At 38.7% G+C, this 15,842-nt stretch overlaps 1 protein-coding gene across 18 annotated transcripts in view; it reads left to right on the top strand.

Annotated features, from left to right (window-relative positions):
- Window positions 1–15,842, top strand: part of SNTG1 (syntrophin gamma 1) — a 526,846-nt gene that overhangs the window by 496,102 nt on the left and 14,902 nt on the right. For 16 of the 18 annotated variants that reach the window (XM_073331218.1, XM_073331217.1, XM_073331225.1 and 13 more), the window contains one exon: window positions 9,994–10,104. The exons of the other annotated variants lie outside the window; for them this stretch is intronic. In XM_073331218.1, the coding sequence (XP_073187319.1) occupies window positions 9,994–10,104 (111 nt within the window). The remainder of the gene's footprint in view (window positions 1–9,993; window positions 10,105–15,842) is intronic. 18 annotated transcript variants of the gene reach the window in all.

Below are 15,842 nucleotides of genomic sequence, written 5' to 3'. Positions count from 1 at the left end.
GCACATTTTTTAACTTGGACTCATTCAGCTCTCAGCCTGTCATTTACTCTAAAAATTTCAGTCACCATCTTCCTCATCTGCTCCTCTTACTACCACCCATTGCATTACACCCATTTTTCACCTGTGTGGAAGAGTTCACAATCTAAGCTCAAATCCTTCACTGTGTTCTCCATCCACCATATTTCCTATAGGCACAGAACATCAATACCTCTCCTTACATCATATCAACTACTTCTACCCCTTGACTAGCCAAAAGGGATATATTCAGTGTTGGTCCTTTTATAATATGGGTGTGCAGGTCACTGCTTTTCATCTGACTTTTCATCCTGGACTCTAGAGGACAGCTTTGATGCTGGCTACCAGATATCCTGTTGGCCTCGGACTGCCAGGCTGGAGGGAGGCAAACTTCTGGCATAGGTATGAGACACCCTCCCACCAGCCCCTGGCGGAGAAACATATAAGCCAGTGTCACCTCTCTTTATATGTACTACTGACCTTTGATAACTTGATAACTTGCCAAAAATACAAAACTGCACCTACATAGTCACTTGTGCTAAAAAAAACCTACATTGTATGGCTGGCATCCTTGGTATACACGGGAGTCAGAGGGTCTTTCCCCAATTGAACTCCACTCTCTTCCCACGTTGTTACTGTAGACCTGGTGGACTGCTAACAGGTGGAAATGGGGTGTGTGGATGTGTATGCAGAGCATTATACATCTAATTGTACATCTGTTCATTTGTGTGTGTTTATTTGCACACATTCACATACAGAAGAATATGTTATACACATACACATGTGTGCATATACACATTTACAGTTACTCATATACATGTGTGCATGTTGTGTATATAATGCAATATATCTTCCTGCACAAAAGTGCTGTGTTTGCACTCTAGAGCATTTACTGGTCTTTAAAATGGCTGTAAAAAATGTCCATTTGTCAGAAGAAGAATTCATTCCTATAGAAAATGATAATAAATTGTAAATGCTGTAAATTATACAATGCTGCTGGAACAAAGTAAGAAAAGGCTCCATAATGGCCCATTAGGTGTATATCAACAAAACACATTGTGGTGGTCATCTGTTATTTTACAAACACATTGCTTCATCAAAAGAGACTACATTATGAGTAATAAGTAGCATGGTAAATACTTTTACGTTTTTTGTGCCAAATGGATACTTAGCCACATAGTACAGGACTTCTATTGTTCCTGAAATAATAAACTCTGTCTATGTTAAGGTTACTCATGATGAGACATACAAAAGAAGCCTACCATTTCTTTCATTTGTACTGACTTAATGTGCACTCTGGATATCCAAATGAATTGATCCAGTATGTATTAAAGTTCTCCTCATCACCAATATGACAATTACTATTAACAGCACAGATACCAAACAGGAACTTCACTTGGTTCACAGATGGGAAATTTAAAATATCAATTCTGTGTAACAATAATAATTCATTATGTGGCTAAATCATTAAAGTTGAATAGTGGTGGCTACAACTCTAGTTCAAAGAACCAGGCACTGTTGGTGTAGCCATATAGTCCAGCAAATAAACAAAAGGCAAGATCTTGTAGTTCATCACTCAACACTAAGAAAATAGACTGTACTCTGTAAACAGTGCATAGGATATTAGAGTTTGCCAAGATTGGTTATTTTATTAGTAGGGATTTTTCCTCTCTTTGTTCCTTTGTACCCCTTTGTTTTTCACTCTCCATGTCCTCTTCTGGTTTTCCCATTGTACTTATAAAGCCCTACCTGTTGACAAAGGTAATTGACTCAGATCATAATTATTTACAGTAAGGCATTCCTGTGAGATTGGTAGCAGTGTGAAATTGAGTAGGAACCAAATTTTGATCCTAGTCAGTTCCAGACTACTGCTAGTAATATGGATAGAGTGTCACTTCACAGGAATGCAATCTCTCAATTCCATATGGGAAGAAGCAATGTGTTGCCAAATTAATGCACATCCCAGGTGCCCAAGCTATCAATTACTTTTATCCTTGACAGGAAGGACCCACAGGACAGATGTATCTAGCACTGATTAGGTTTAAGTTGTAGCAGCACCACTTATGGTACTGAACAGACAAATAACATTAGCTTAAAAGGAATCTTAACTGCAACTGAGAAGAATTCTATATTTTATTTTGTCTTCAAAAGCTGTTCAAAAGTATGATTTAATAACTCAAAGTACTGAATGAGACTAAATGTGATTAAAAAGTACAGCTAAGTCTTTTGAAGGTATATTGTATAAAACAAAAAATAGAACTTATTTATTGAGACTAATATTTAAAAATATAGCGTCCAATTTTGCATCCTTAAATAATAAGCATGTTCTATAGCATTTGTACGCACAGTCTGGAAATTAGTTGTCTAATCATTGTAAAATCCTGACATACACCTTTAATTGTTTCCATGTACAGAATTGGAGGCCAAATGAGGCCCATTGTCATTATGTGTTGCATTCATGAAAGGGAGTGTTGGAATTGCTGTTCTGGGTGTATTTTCGTTTATATGCCTACAGTAGAACACTTCATAATATAGGGCCAAAATATGAAGTGTGTACACCTATGATTCATTTCCAGAAATTTTGTTTACCCCTGGAAACTGGTATTTGCATTCTTCGATTAGGTAGTTACTTACTTCAGCACATGCCGTTACTATACCTGATTTACCTGTGCAAATTCTACTTTACAGGCTCAGTTAGGGCACATTTTTTTTCAGATACAGTTCAGGGTTCTTGTAAGGTCTAATGTGACAGAGAAGAGGGAGGACTGCTGTAATGAATATGAAGTTAGCCCTTTCTGAAAACTACTGGACAGTTTAGAATTTTCTCTCACTCTCTAAGCTCCCAGCCTGACTAAGCATAGCTTTTGCTTCCTTGCATCATTAGGGAGGTCTTCTCTGAGTCCTTGCCTGGATCAAACAGTCATGGAAGGAGCTACTGATTACTTTATACTCTCATGTTGTATAATCTGGCTAGGAGTATGTTAAGTAAATGAAACACAAACAGACCTGATTATTCTGAGTTCTTTGGAGAATTCATATTTCTCTGGATAAAAAAAAACCTGAATAGTCATGAAACCATGATGGATTACTTATTATTTTCTGATATGTCAGGCAGAACAAACTAGTTTTAACTGTACCATTGTAAGAATGTAGTACCTCCTCAGAAGCTCACATTTTGTAGTACAAGAATGTGAAACGACTGTAATAAGTAACAAAACGCAGTACGACTCAGATATAACTGAGAACATTTTCTACGCATTGTTGAAGAACATGTCTTCTAGAATTAGAAAGAGAAAAGGAATGTAGCATTCATCAATTTGTGTGCTTGTGAGGAACCATGCCAAAATACCACAGAGGCTGGAGGCAGTAGCTTCTCTTGGTGCTTTGATACTGTACCTATAAAACAAATACACAACCAGTGAAAAGAGGTGGGTGAATTATAACAATGTTACACTGGCAGGACATAATAGGCAACACTGTTACAAAGAATATAAGGACACGCCACCAGAAAAGTAGATTTCATCATGAATCGGACCTCCCAAATATGCTAGGAGAACCTGCTTCAATACAAGGAAAAAAATATCATTGCACATTCCTAGTGGTCACTTGCCACAACACACTAGAGCTTATATGGGGTATCAAACAATTACAACCTATACTTACGGGGACCACATCCTGAAGAAATGTTTCCTGAAGCCCTCTTCTGAACTTCACACAATCCCCCAGGCTTGCCTAGCTCATCGTCAAAAGCAAGTTCCCCACAGACCAGGACACACCAACTCATGGTGGCACCAGACCCTGCCAAAACAACAGATGCAAAACCTGCACACATATCACCATTGCTGTGATGATCAATATCCCTTGCAACACACCTTTCAAGAATCATGGGTCCTACATATGCCTATCACAACATGTGATGTACCTTATCTAGTGCATCAAATGCCCCAGCAACAACTACATGGGTGAAACCAGACAATCACTATGCTCTCAAATAAACTAATTGAAAAATGATAAAAGACAAACACACCCTATAACCAATGGACAAACCCTTTTCACAAAACAATTACCAATTGTCCTCAAAGGAAACCTGCACAGCACTTTCAAAAGACAAAACTGAGCACTTAAATTCATAACTCTGCTGGACACTAAAAACCATGGACTTAATGGAGACATTGGTTTCATTGTCCTTTTAATCAATTTGCAACACCCTGCTGCCTATTCCATTGCCCTATGACTGCAGAAGTGTTTGCGAAGTTTTCCCACAGTGGCTCAAGAGCGTGAGCACCAACCTCAAAGGAGACTGTTAAGAACGAGGGTAGAAACCCCAAATTGGTTGTGAGTTTCATACTTAGATTTCACCAACCAAGTATCAAGGGTAAACTCCTTAAGCACTATACGAGCCCTAACATGGAGTCACAGACAGTCCCCTAGGGTACTGTGAGCGATCTTGTCTCCCAGGTAAGCTTGCTTTTGTGATAAATGGTTCCTTATGCCAAGAATCACAACAATATTCAAGTTACTCCCAGTCCCAATGGATCAGTCACTTACCCTAGGTCAATTGCACCTTAGATCTCACACCAAAGACAATGCTTGTGTAATAAACTATCTAAAGGTTTATTAACTAGAAATATAAAATAAAAATTATTTACAAGGTTAAAGCGTGTAAACATATGTACACACAAATAAGTTCCAATGTTAAGTTTCAAAAAGCAATAGTATATAGTTAGTCTATAATAAACAAGCTTTATATGTCCTTTACTGCTACCCCAGGCCAAGCGCCAGGTGGGAGGGGGTTTGCTTATGCTTAGTAACCCTGGCCCCTGGGAGTCAAGCAACATAAAAGATTCAGTTTCTCCTTGTTATGGCTTTTTATTCCTTTCCTTCTTTGGCTTAAGTTGCAAATTCAGTTTTTGAGAAGAATTCACTTGCCAGGGCTCCTTTTTGTGGGTAAGGGAGCAAACAATAGTCTCTTGTTCTCTGATGTTCCACAATAGCATAGTGGGCCTTCTTTTGGAAACTAGTATTTCACGCTTGTAAATGCTTCTCTCCTGTCTTACAGTTAACAGGGCAAACACTTAAATAATATCTTATAACAAGGGATACAGATATTATAAGTGAGATTAGTGCATGCAACAACTTACAAGCATTTCATAAAGTCTAAACACAGTCTTATAATTCTAATTCCTATTTTAACAATACCAACACACAGATGAGCCAGACTTGCTCATATATTTGTCAGCAGTCAGCCTTGGCATGAGCTGGCACCCGGTCTGCCAGCGTCACAGTGTTAATTGCCCACTTTATTTTGAGTCATCTCCTACAATGCTCAAAATCTTGTCTCTTCCACCAACAGAATATAAGACACACAAATGCTAAATGGTAAATTATAATGAACTCTTTCTTAATTAAAGTGTTGGGGTGAAATCCTGTTCCAATTGAAATCAATGGCAAAATTCCTATCCTATAGGATTTCATTTTGGGGCATTTCCAAACTGCCAGAATGTATCACCATTTCAGGGTATGTCTTCTATCTAGTTTGCCAGGTGCCTGTTTTTTTTTTTACTTGCTTGGATTATGTTCCAGTATTTATTGATGCTAAAGGTCTGAAATGATGCTATACCATTAGTGATAAAGTTCTAGGGATATTTGAATAATACATGGAAAAGGAGTTGCAGCATTTGTTTAATATGTTAAATCTAATATCAGATTTGTTTGTTCAGTGGAATTGTCTGCCATACTATACATTTCTATAAGAACTGGTTAACTTTGTCAGGTTTTCTGAACATCCAGAGTTTTGTGAATGTGGCCAGAACATTCATCTCAGAGTGGGAAGATATTTTACGTTTGGGTTGTTGATTATAGAAAAGTATTTAAAATACTTTGTCAAATCAAGTCTGTTAGAGTGAAACATGCTATACTGTTCCTAAAATATGTACTTACTTACGCTTATACAGTTTTTGTAGATTCATACAAAGGCATAGCCTTTTTTAATTTCTTGTTAAATAAAGGACCCCCCACACACACCAGAATTGACCATAGAGTACCTAGTAAAATAATACCCCAACTTGCCTGAGGTTTGTAGTCACTGCTATTGTACTTATAAGTAATAACAATAGAGTTGGGAATAGTTTATACAACAGATTTAGCCTCTCTTTCTATTTGTGAACAGACTTCAATTTTACAAACGTATTTATTATTCAAAATTTGACTAATGGCTCATGCAGACATATTTCAGCCTATGTTTCACTCATGAACAATGGTTGAATAAACTGTATACTTGATTTCCTATTCGATATGTGTCACATGGTCACCTAAGTCACATGGTATTATTTGTTTCCTTACCAAATGACTTCTAAATCCAAAAAGAAAAGGAGTACTTGTGGCACCTTAGAGACTAACCAATTTATTTGAGCATAAGCTTTCGTGAGCTACAGCTCACTTCATCGGATGCATTCAGTGGAAAATACAGTGAGGAGATTTATATACATTTATATATATCTTAAGTGATCACTTTCCTTACAGTGTGTATGATAACACCCATTGTTCATGTTCTGTGTGTATATAAATCTTCCCACTGTATTTTCCACTGAATGCATCCGATGAAGTGAGCTGTAGCTCACGAAAGCTTATGCTCAAATAAATTGGTTAGTCTCTAAGGTGCCACAAGTACTCCTTTTTTTTTTGCGAATACAGACTAACATGGCTGCTACTCTGAAACTTTCTAAATACAAAAAAGCTTTCAAGATGATCATGGGGCACACTTTTGATGTGAATCCTCGTTTAGAATTTGTACAAGTATTTATGTACCAATATATAGCCAGATGAATGTTCACATTTTCACAAACATTTTGCAAACATAACTTGCTTCATGTGAATGTCTGTGAAAAATGAATAAAATGTGAGAACAGCCATCAAAAGCAAATTGATTGCTTTGTGTTCGTGAATCCTTTTTTGCAATATTTGTGAAGATTCTATCCCTTACTACACAGGATGAGTAAGATATGGTTGCCTCTATTCAATGGGTTTTTTGAACTTTCAGTTCTAGGAATTATATTAAAAATCCTGATAGAAGAACAAGTGAAATCTCATTCTGACCACATTGTTCGGCTATGCCAGAAGACAGAAGGCACTGGATGTGGTTTTAAATGGGCTGAAACTTTATTCTTAAATATGTGGAAGTACCCTGCAGATAAATTTGTACAATACAGGTGATTCCATATATACTTCCATATTCCAGGGGAGCGGCTGTCAGCCTTTCCCCTTTCCAGTCCTAGTTCCATATCTCCTGCTGCTGAGACCCCACCATCCCTTCTTGTATAAGGGTTAAGGGGAACTAGAAAACGTGGGGTGGACTTCATCCCATACCAAGTATAGGAGCCCTGAACCCCCTTTCTCCTCCCCTTTAAAGGATGCCTCATTTAAATTCTTTACCAATTAATTTTATCTGATCACTATATCCATTGCATACAGAGTACCTGCACTAGACATCTGCCACAAACTTACATAATGTGTTGCATCATTGTAGCCTAACTCCCTTCCCCCATCCATACCCCACCAGGTCCATAACTCACTCTAGGGAAGGCAAGATGCCAACCTCGCCTCGACCAATGTGGCAGAGAGGGAAAATTCCTTCCCAAAGCCCCAAGAAAAGGGGCAACGAGTGTCATGTCTGTGGTGTATAATGACAAAAGCTGGTAATTTTACTATGCTGGTGGGTGTGAGGGTGGGTGCTGCTAGTCTGGTCTGGGTTAAATAGGGCTTTCCTGGAACTGTCCTGGGTATAATCCCACCCTGTATCTGGTCAGCTGGGGAGGAAAGGGACAGTGTCCCTGTCCCCGGCCCCTGCAACCTATTCTAGCTGTACGGCTTTCTGTCTCTTTACCTGGAATCCAGCAATCCTCTCTGGGTGGGCAGAGGCCTTAAAGGGGGCAATGACCCCCTTCCTAGCAGCCTGCTGGACAAGCCCCATCCCTGCAGTTAAAAGGGGGAACTCACTTTCTCTATCCAGCTAGCCCAAGGGCCCCATGGCTTAATGTGCTGTGAGAACATTCCGGCTACTAGAAGTCTTTTGTCCCTTCATTGCTATGGACCCTAGTACAGAAAAGTACATAAGCAGATGCCTGACTTGAAGTATGACCACCCACATGCTTAAATCAAGTGTGTGTTTAAGTACTTTTCTGAATTAGGGTATGATTTGGTATGACCTGCATTCTCTGTTCAGATAAGTGCAAGGACTGGACTAGTAGGAGTGATGCAGGTAGAGAGCGAGGCAAATTGACAGAGCTGTGTTGGGAAGCTTCTGAATACCACAATGCTATTGATCCTTCACTTTCATTAACACCAATTTCACCCAATTTTTAAAGTTAAAAATATTATTTTTAACAATTGCAAGGTAAAATTTTTGCTTAGCAATGTAAAGTCAATTTGAAATTAAAGTGCTTACCTATTTATCCAGAAGTCTGTGCTTCATGCTGGCTGTTGCTCATTAGATATGTATACTATTGTTAGGGGAAGTAAGGCCCGCGCAAAAAGGAAAAAAAAAGTTTACAAAATTCTGAGCTATCAAAAGGTTAACATTTATTTCTGTAGCAATTGGCAGCAAACAATAAGGATCTAAATGAATATTGAGATAAAATTTTCACCACTTTTCTGTATTTCTCCCTACAGCATAGAGGCATTCTGTTTAAGAAAATTATTCAGTTTGAGATTCTGATGGAAACAGTACAGTGCTAATGAAGGCAAAAGCAGAGGGAAAAAAGGAAGATGAATCTGATGCAGACACTACTGTGAATGTAAACAAATTTGGTAGATATGCAGATTTTTTAGTGCAGCAATGAGAAAGAATTCAGCCAATAGCAGCCAGTAGTAGTGTGAAGTCATATGTACAAGATGCACAGTGATTGTTCCGTAATGTTCCGTAATAGTTCTGCTCATCATTTACATTTCACTAAGACACATTCTTGTCCATCTTACTTACACATGAAATGTGAAATTGACTGTAGGCTGAATATTGATTTCAGGCTGATGGGTGTGATGCTCTGTAACATTACTAGTTACTGAAATGCAACAGACTTTAGGAACAATATTCCTGTATATTCTTCAGGAAGGTACTGCATCATACCAAGAAGATACATTTCTATGTATCTGTAACATTGAATATTTACTGCTTTTCTGTTTAGTTGATAACCTTATTACAAAATTTATAGTGGAGTGGGAAACTTTGTCATATATTGTCATCTTTTAATATTTGGATCTGCTAACACATTAAAGGTTCAATCCTGTAAGGGGCTGAGCATTTTGGTCCCAGTTCAGCAAGGTACTTCAACACATGGTTAATGTTCAGCAATTATCAAACACATTGACTCTTAACTACTTACGTGCTTAAACTGAAGCATGTGCATTAAGTGCTCATTTGGACCAAAGACAATCACTTTCCGTGAGTAAGTGCTAAACTGTACAGTGTCATTTTTATCTCTATTGTTTTGTTTATTTTTACTTTTAAAAATACATGCTTTATTTTGTAGTTCATATAAATACAGACTCACATACACGACTGGATACCTTCTTCTATGGAAATAAGTAAATCAATAAACAAAACAAAACAAAATAAAATAAAGTAATTCCATGACAAGTTAGCACTTAAGAGATGGAGTCTGACTTATCCTCAAGGGAAAAGGCTTTTATTTTTTGACATCACAGTGAATTAAGTGACCCTTTCTTCATTAACTAGGGTTGAATAAAGCTAAAGGGGTTTCAAAGAACATTTCACAAATGCAGTCTGACTGATCTGAATCAGACACTGCCAAAGTATAATACATCCACATAATCAAAGGGACTTCAGGCTAGATGGCACTACATTGGTTTAATTATGTACCATAGGCAGGTTAAAAAACTACCTAGGAAGAAGATCCTCTGTTTCTAATACACTTCTGTACATTAACTGTGTTGACTTTTCTGTGTATGTTTTGTTTCCTTTAGGCTGTGCTTTGGAGGTACAAGTTTTCCCAGCTTAAAGGGTCTTCAGATGATGGCAAGAGCAAAATTAAATTTTTGTTTCAAAATCCAGATACTAAGCAGATTGAAGCAAAGGTAAAAAAAAAAACATTGTGTTATAAAGCCAGAAGTATATTAAAACTGGTTGACAACAGAACAACCAGGGAATGAGAGAATTAAGTTCAGTCTAATTTACTGATGCTGAGAGGATGTTCAGATTAATGTGGTATGTGAAATAAGTTGAAAACACAGTAGATACTAAGCAGAGGTGTGTGAATAGGTGCACAGTGCAATTGATTAGTTAGGAATTTTAGTATGTTAAAAGAGGGGGTTTTAATCTTTTATTTAAATTAAATCAATATGTATGTTTTGTGCATGATAGTCAGCTTACTTTTTTATCACAGAAAGAGAGAAAGCCAAGACGCATGTCTCGTCATCTTGAACTGGTGTGTTCTCCACGTTACCGTATCTTCATGCTTCTCTCCATGAGCAGCAGCAATAATGTGTATTATGTTCCAAAGTACATGTGGACCAAAGTACATGTGAACTTTCTCAGGAGTGAAAGATATAGGGTAGCTTCTAATCGCCATATAAAAGCTTGTCATTACAGTTCTGGTTCCATGTCAGATTCAAAATTCAGAGATGTTTGCTTTCCAGTTCTGGTTTTGATTCAAAGAAAATGCATAGAAATAGTAATACCTGTGAGACTTCTGCATAGGTTGGTGAATGCCTTGTGAGAATAAATGATAACACAAGATTTCTACCATCCCAAATAGTCTAACCCTTGTAGGATGAGCTGATCTCACAAGAATTCTATTAGTTAGAATTGCCTTTGAATCTGAAACCTCACTGTGATTTGAATGAGAATCTCCAAACCTAATGTCTATCTAATTGTATCCAAACAGCACAGAATTAAACTTCTCCAGGCAGACACGATGCTGCAGTGCGGCACCACTAAAGCCAATGGAGTTTCATCCTGCTTTGCTGGAGGTGAATTGGCAAAATGAGTTTAAATAAGAACAGTACTCTGAATAATAATATGAGATCTGAAAGGAAACAAAACACATTTAAATTACTGTATCAAAGAATTATGACATGATAAATTATGTTAGGAAAAAGACACTGTTTGGGTTAGTTGTGAAATTCAAGAAAAAAACCTTGAGGTACAGTAGTCACAGTAAAAATCTAATCTTTTTCCCTACACTTTTCTTTCTTTTAGTAATGTGTATATTACATGATTATTGATACTATGAGTTACACCTATCTGTTCAATACCAAATCTTGTCCTCAGTTGGTCCGTGAAAGCTCCCAGTGAAATCATCAACAGTAAAGGGTGTCAGAATTTGTCCCTGAGTACATTAGGGTTTTAATGTATTTTAAAGGGAGACATTTTCCTAATTATTATTTCCTTCAAATAATGTAGTAATAGGTAGAATTTGTTCTCTTAGCTAATAGGAAAGCACAGCCCACCAACCCAATGCCATATGATATTTTTCCTTTCAGCAAATAATTAGGAACTTTTATCATACTTCTAAGTAGCTACAGTGCAAAATTAACCACTCACTTTTTGTTCTTATCTGTCTCTTACTGCTGTTCTAGTACCATAGGCTCTTCTTTTATAACTACTTAAATTAATGATGCAGTATTTCTTCAGGAATTTCTAGGAATGCAAAGATGGTTCTTGCTTTCAGATGAACTAAAAATAACCATGTTATGGATAAAATTTAACAAAATATTTATTACAAAATGTGCATTTTGAAGGAATACCACAGTTGGGCACTGAATATTTCTGTATGCCTACATTAAGATCATAGGGCCAGCTTTTTAAAGGCAACTAAATCCCCCTGAAATCAGTGGTGCCTAAATACCTTTAAAAACTGGCCCATAATGCTTACCTACCTTTGTGATGGCCTCACAAAAATGCTACATGAGTGCTAAGTATTCCCAAAAGCTAGATTCTGCCATTCTTACACATATTGATATAGCTTCTCCTCCAAGTGACTCAAGCCAATGTTTGTGGCTCAAACATTCTCCCTGCTGCTTGCTACTTGGAGTGCTTTCTTCCTTGTCCTCAAGTGAGTCCTGGCTTTTTTTGTGTGTGTGTGGTGCCTCCACCCAAGACAACTCATCACTGTGCACAGGACACAAAAGGTCCTCTCCTGTCTCCCTGTTCTGGTGTCTGTGAAGGTCTCAGCTGGCTCTTGGTAGCCAGTGGTGGGTTGGATCTCTGCCACTCTGGATGTTGGTCTCTGAAGGGCTGGAACTGCCTGACCCATGCTCAGCAGTTCAACGACTCCCTTTGTGGGGAAAGGCAGTTAATCAGAGACTCCCTGGGCTGTTCTGCCTCACTCAGCTCCCAAACACAAAGATGAAGCAAAAAACTAGTCAGGCTGTCCCCTCCCACTGAGGTTCTGAGCCACTCCGGCTCATCATTGGCCCAGCAAACTGCTTGTCCATATTGTGCAATGCAGAAGTCTCGCTATTGGCTTCAGCAGGAGTTTCTAGTCCATTCTTCCCTAACCCCTGACTCTAAGCATACTGGGATATTAGAGAGCTCTGGTAGCCATTATTGTGTTTTTCATTGAGTAGGAAACCTAGAGGTTCAGTCCATAGTTCCAGGAGCTGGGAAACTCCAAGTGGAGTTTACACTGAACGGTGCGTTTCTCTGTAATAAGTTCCACTGAAATAGTGGGACTTCTCACAGTGTAAGATGTTACTCATTTGAATGAGGGTGACAGAATCCAGCCATAATTTATTATCATCATCATTATATGTTATTAAATCCCTTGTTGCTTCATAATGTTTTCACTTTATCATGTCTGCACATTCTCAATGCAGCAAAATGGAAGAACATGTCTGCTAGTTTTATTGTATTTATTTTCTCCTAATGATCAAAGCATAACACAGATCATAGCATGAAGTTTATATTAAAGAATAAATAACCTTGCACTTTAAATTTTTGCAGTATAGCCTGATGTGTCCAGCAATTCTCCAATATTTTGGTGGACTATGTAGCACTATCACTTTTAGTGTTAGAAAAAGCTACAAAAACAATTTGCTGCCAGAAGATGTAGAACAGCACCCATTCATCAAAGTTAGCCTTTTTTTTTTTAACTGAATCATCCCGGAGTTTATATTCCCGCATGATAATGGAAAGCCCTTCAGTGACACTGATACCTAATATTTTTATAGTGCTGCTAGACTGTGTTTTTTATAGTGTATTTCATGCCTGACTTAACAAAATGCAAAATAGCATGCTCTGACGTCATGCACATCACCGTGTGCTATAGATTTAGTTACAGCTTTAGCAGAGGTATTTCTTTTCACCTGGAAAAATCATTTAACGTACATTTTAACATTTACATTACTCTGCACAAATATGCAAATATGGCTTACTTTTATTTAGTGTCTCTGTACTGTAGCTTTTTCTGGGCCAGTTTGTTAGTTGTTTCTTGATAGTTTGTTTCTTGATAGTCCTTAGCAATTTTACTCTGACTAATCAATCCATTAATAGGGCAAATACTGGAGTGTTCATGGAGCCTTGCCTAGAAGAAACCACCTGCCCTTGATGGGCTGCAAGGCAAAGCCTAAGTTTCTCCTGATGAGAAAATCACTCAAGGGCAACATTAATCACAGATACCCTCCAGGGGCTCTGATTCCTAGTGGCTATTTCCCAGCTGTCACTCAGCTGGAGAGACTGCACAGATCCAAGCAGCCAAACAGGATTTTCCTGAATAAGAGCTACAAAATAGAGCTGTCAGCTTGAGAAATTATGAAGCACAGGATTCTCTTTACTTTCTCCATTCCCTGAGAATCAGGAGATGAAATGAGGAAGAGAAACAAGGGCAGAGCTTACTCCTCCCTCTAAATTACAAATTTGTGGGTGTGCATGCCTGGGTGGCTCCTTAGTGTCCCTCTTCTCCATTGCAAGAGCTTCCGGGGTGTTAATGCAGTCGCCGGGCTGCAGTAACCTCAAAAGGCACTGCATTTCTCAGTTTAATTCAGTTCTGTAAAGAAATGATGAACTAATACAATGGAGACAATTCTGATATTGTTTTATGACAAAAACAAAGTATTTAAAATAATATGAGACTCTGTTTTATTAGAGGTATGTCCAAAAAACACAGTACCATTTGCCCTCCAAACTGAGACACTGACATTATGAGATTCTTTCCTCACCACACATCATTTCCATTTGAGGTTAGTAAGCAAAGAAACATAAAGATTTCATAAACTACCACTCTGTGTGCCCTGATAGAATTAAATGGGATTGCACAGTTTGTAAATTAGAATAGATTTTGGACCTATATGATTCAGAGGTTTACTTTTAACACATACTGAGTAAATAATATGTACCTTACATTTGTGCACTGTAAAGTAAAAGCACAAATTTATAATGTTAGTACAAAACTTCACATCATTCAACATTCAGATGGGGAATATACCCATTGAAATGCCTGCCATACTGGTGGGGATAAAAAAAAGCTATACTATACTATACTATAGACTATCTTGGGGTTTTTGTTTGTATTCTGTCATTTGCCTTTGTTGCCACTATTATCCAAGCCTAGATTTTTACAATTATATTATACTTGTGAGTATAGTTAGCAGAGGAGATAATCTACAATTAATGCCACTTCTTCTGCATAGTTTGTAAAACAGAGACTGAGTAATATAACTTGGAAATTTTATTTTTCCTTTGTTTTGTTTTAACACCAATATTGTAGATGTGCAAGTAAGAACACCTCAATGGCCCAAATTACTAATGGTGTACATGGTGGAAAGAGTTGCATCCAAACTTGCCAGTGACGAGTTTGGCCCTCTTTTTCAACATCCCTGTTATAAAACTCTGTGACAGGGAAAAGACCACTACCTAGGCCTGACCCTAATGGTTTAATGCCACAGCCAGTCATAGGTGCCAACTTTTCCTGGCACCTGTGGGTGCTGAGCCTCCCCCCAGCCCTGCCCCGACTCCACCCCTGCCCTCTCTCGCCCCTGCCCTGCCCTGCCCCCATTCGAACACCTTCCCCAAAATCCCAGCCCCAACTCCATCCCTCCCTGCCCCTATTGTACTCCTTCCTCAAATCCCCGCCCCGGCCCCGCCTCTTCCCCAAGCGCGCCGTGTTCCCCTTCCTCCCCCCTCCCTCCGAGCGTTTGCCGTATGAAACAGCTGTCTCGCGGCGCAAGCACTGGAAGCCAGGGGAAAAAGTGGAGACGCAGCAAGCTCAGGGGAGGAGGCAGAGGCAGAGACGGAGCGGAGGCAGAGGCAGAGGCGAGCTGGGGCGGGAGCTGCCGGTGGGTGCAGAGCACCCACCAATTTTTCCCTGTGAGTGCTCCAGCCTTGGAGTACCCACAGAGTCAGCACCTATGCAGCCAATTACTTCTGATCTATTAGCGGGAGCAGTGGAAACATAAAGGGCTGTCTAGGAGGTAGCAGGGAGGGGTCCAGCTGCAGCTATGCCCACAGGTCTGTATGATGAGACTCTTCGTTGTCGTGCTATCTTTGTTTTGCTACTGTTATTTTTTGTTTGTACTCCTTATAAGTCCTCATAAAGGTGGCCCTAGAAAGAAGGGACTGCGATAATTAGGGTCCAGATACCTTGGGAGAGAATAGGGAGCCTGAACACCAAAGAATAAGCAATTGAAGAATAAGTAACTGGTTGTATACGATATTACTGTGTTATAAAAGTGTCTCAAATAAGGTATTTTATGAACGTTGGTGATGCACTGGTGATTAATATCATTGTGAAATATTATGTAATATCACTATATGAGGAATCATGCCTAGTCATTGATATTATGCTTTAAAGTCTGTGACCAAACAAAGAGAGAAA

The sequence above is a fragment of the Lepidochelys kempii genome, chromosome 2 (genome assembly GCF_965140265.1).
Source record: "Lepidochelys kempii isolate rLepKem1 chromosome 2, rLepKem1.hap2, whole genome shotgun sequence".
NCBI classification, from domain to species: Eukaryota; Metazoa; Chordata; order Testudines; family Cheloniidae; genus Lepidochelys; species Lepidochelys kempii.
This window is presented reverse-complemented; position numbering and strand designations above follow the sequence as displayed.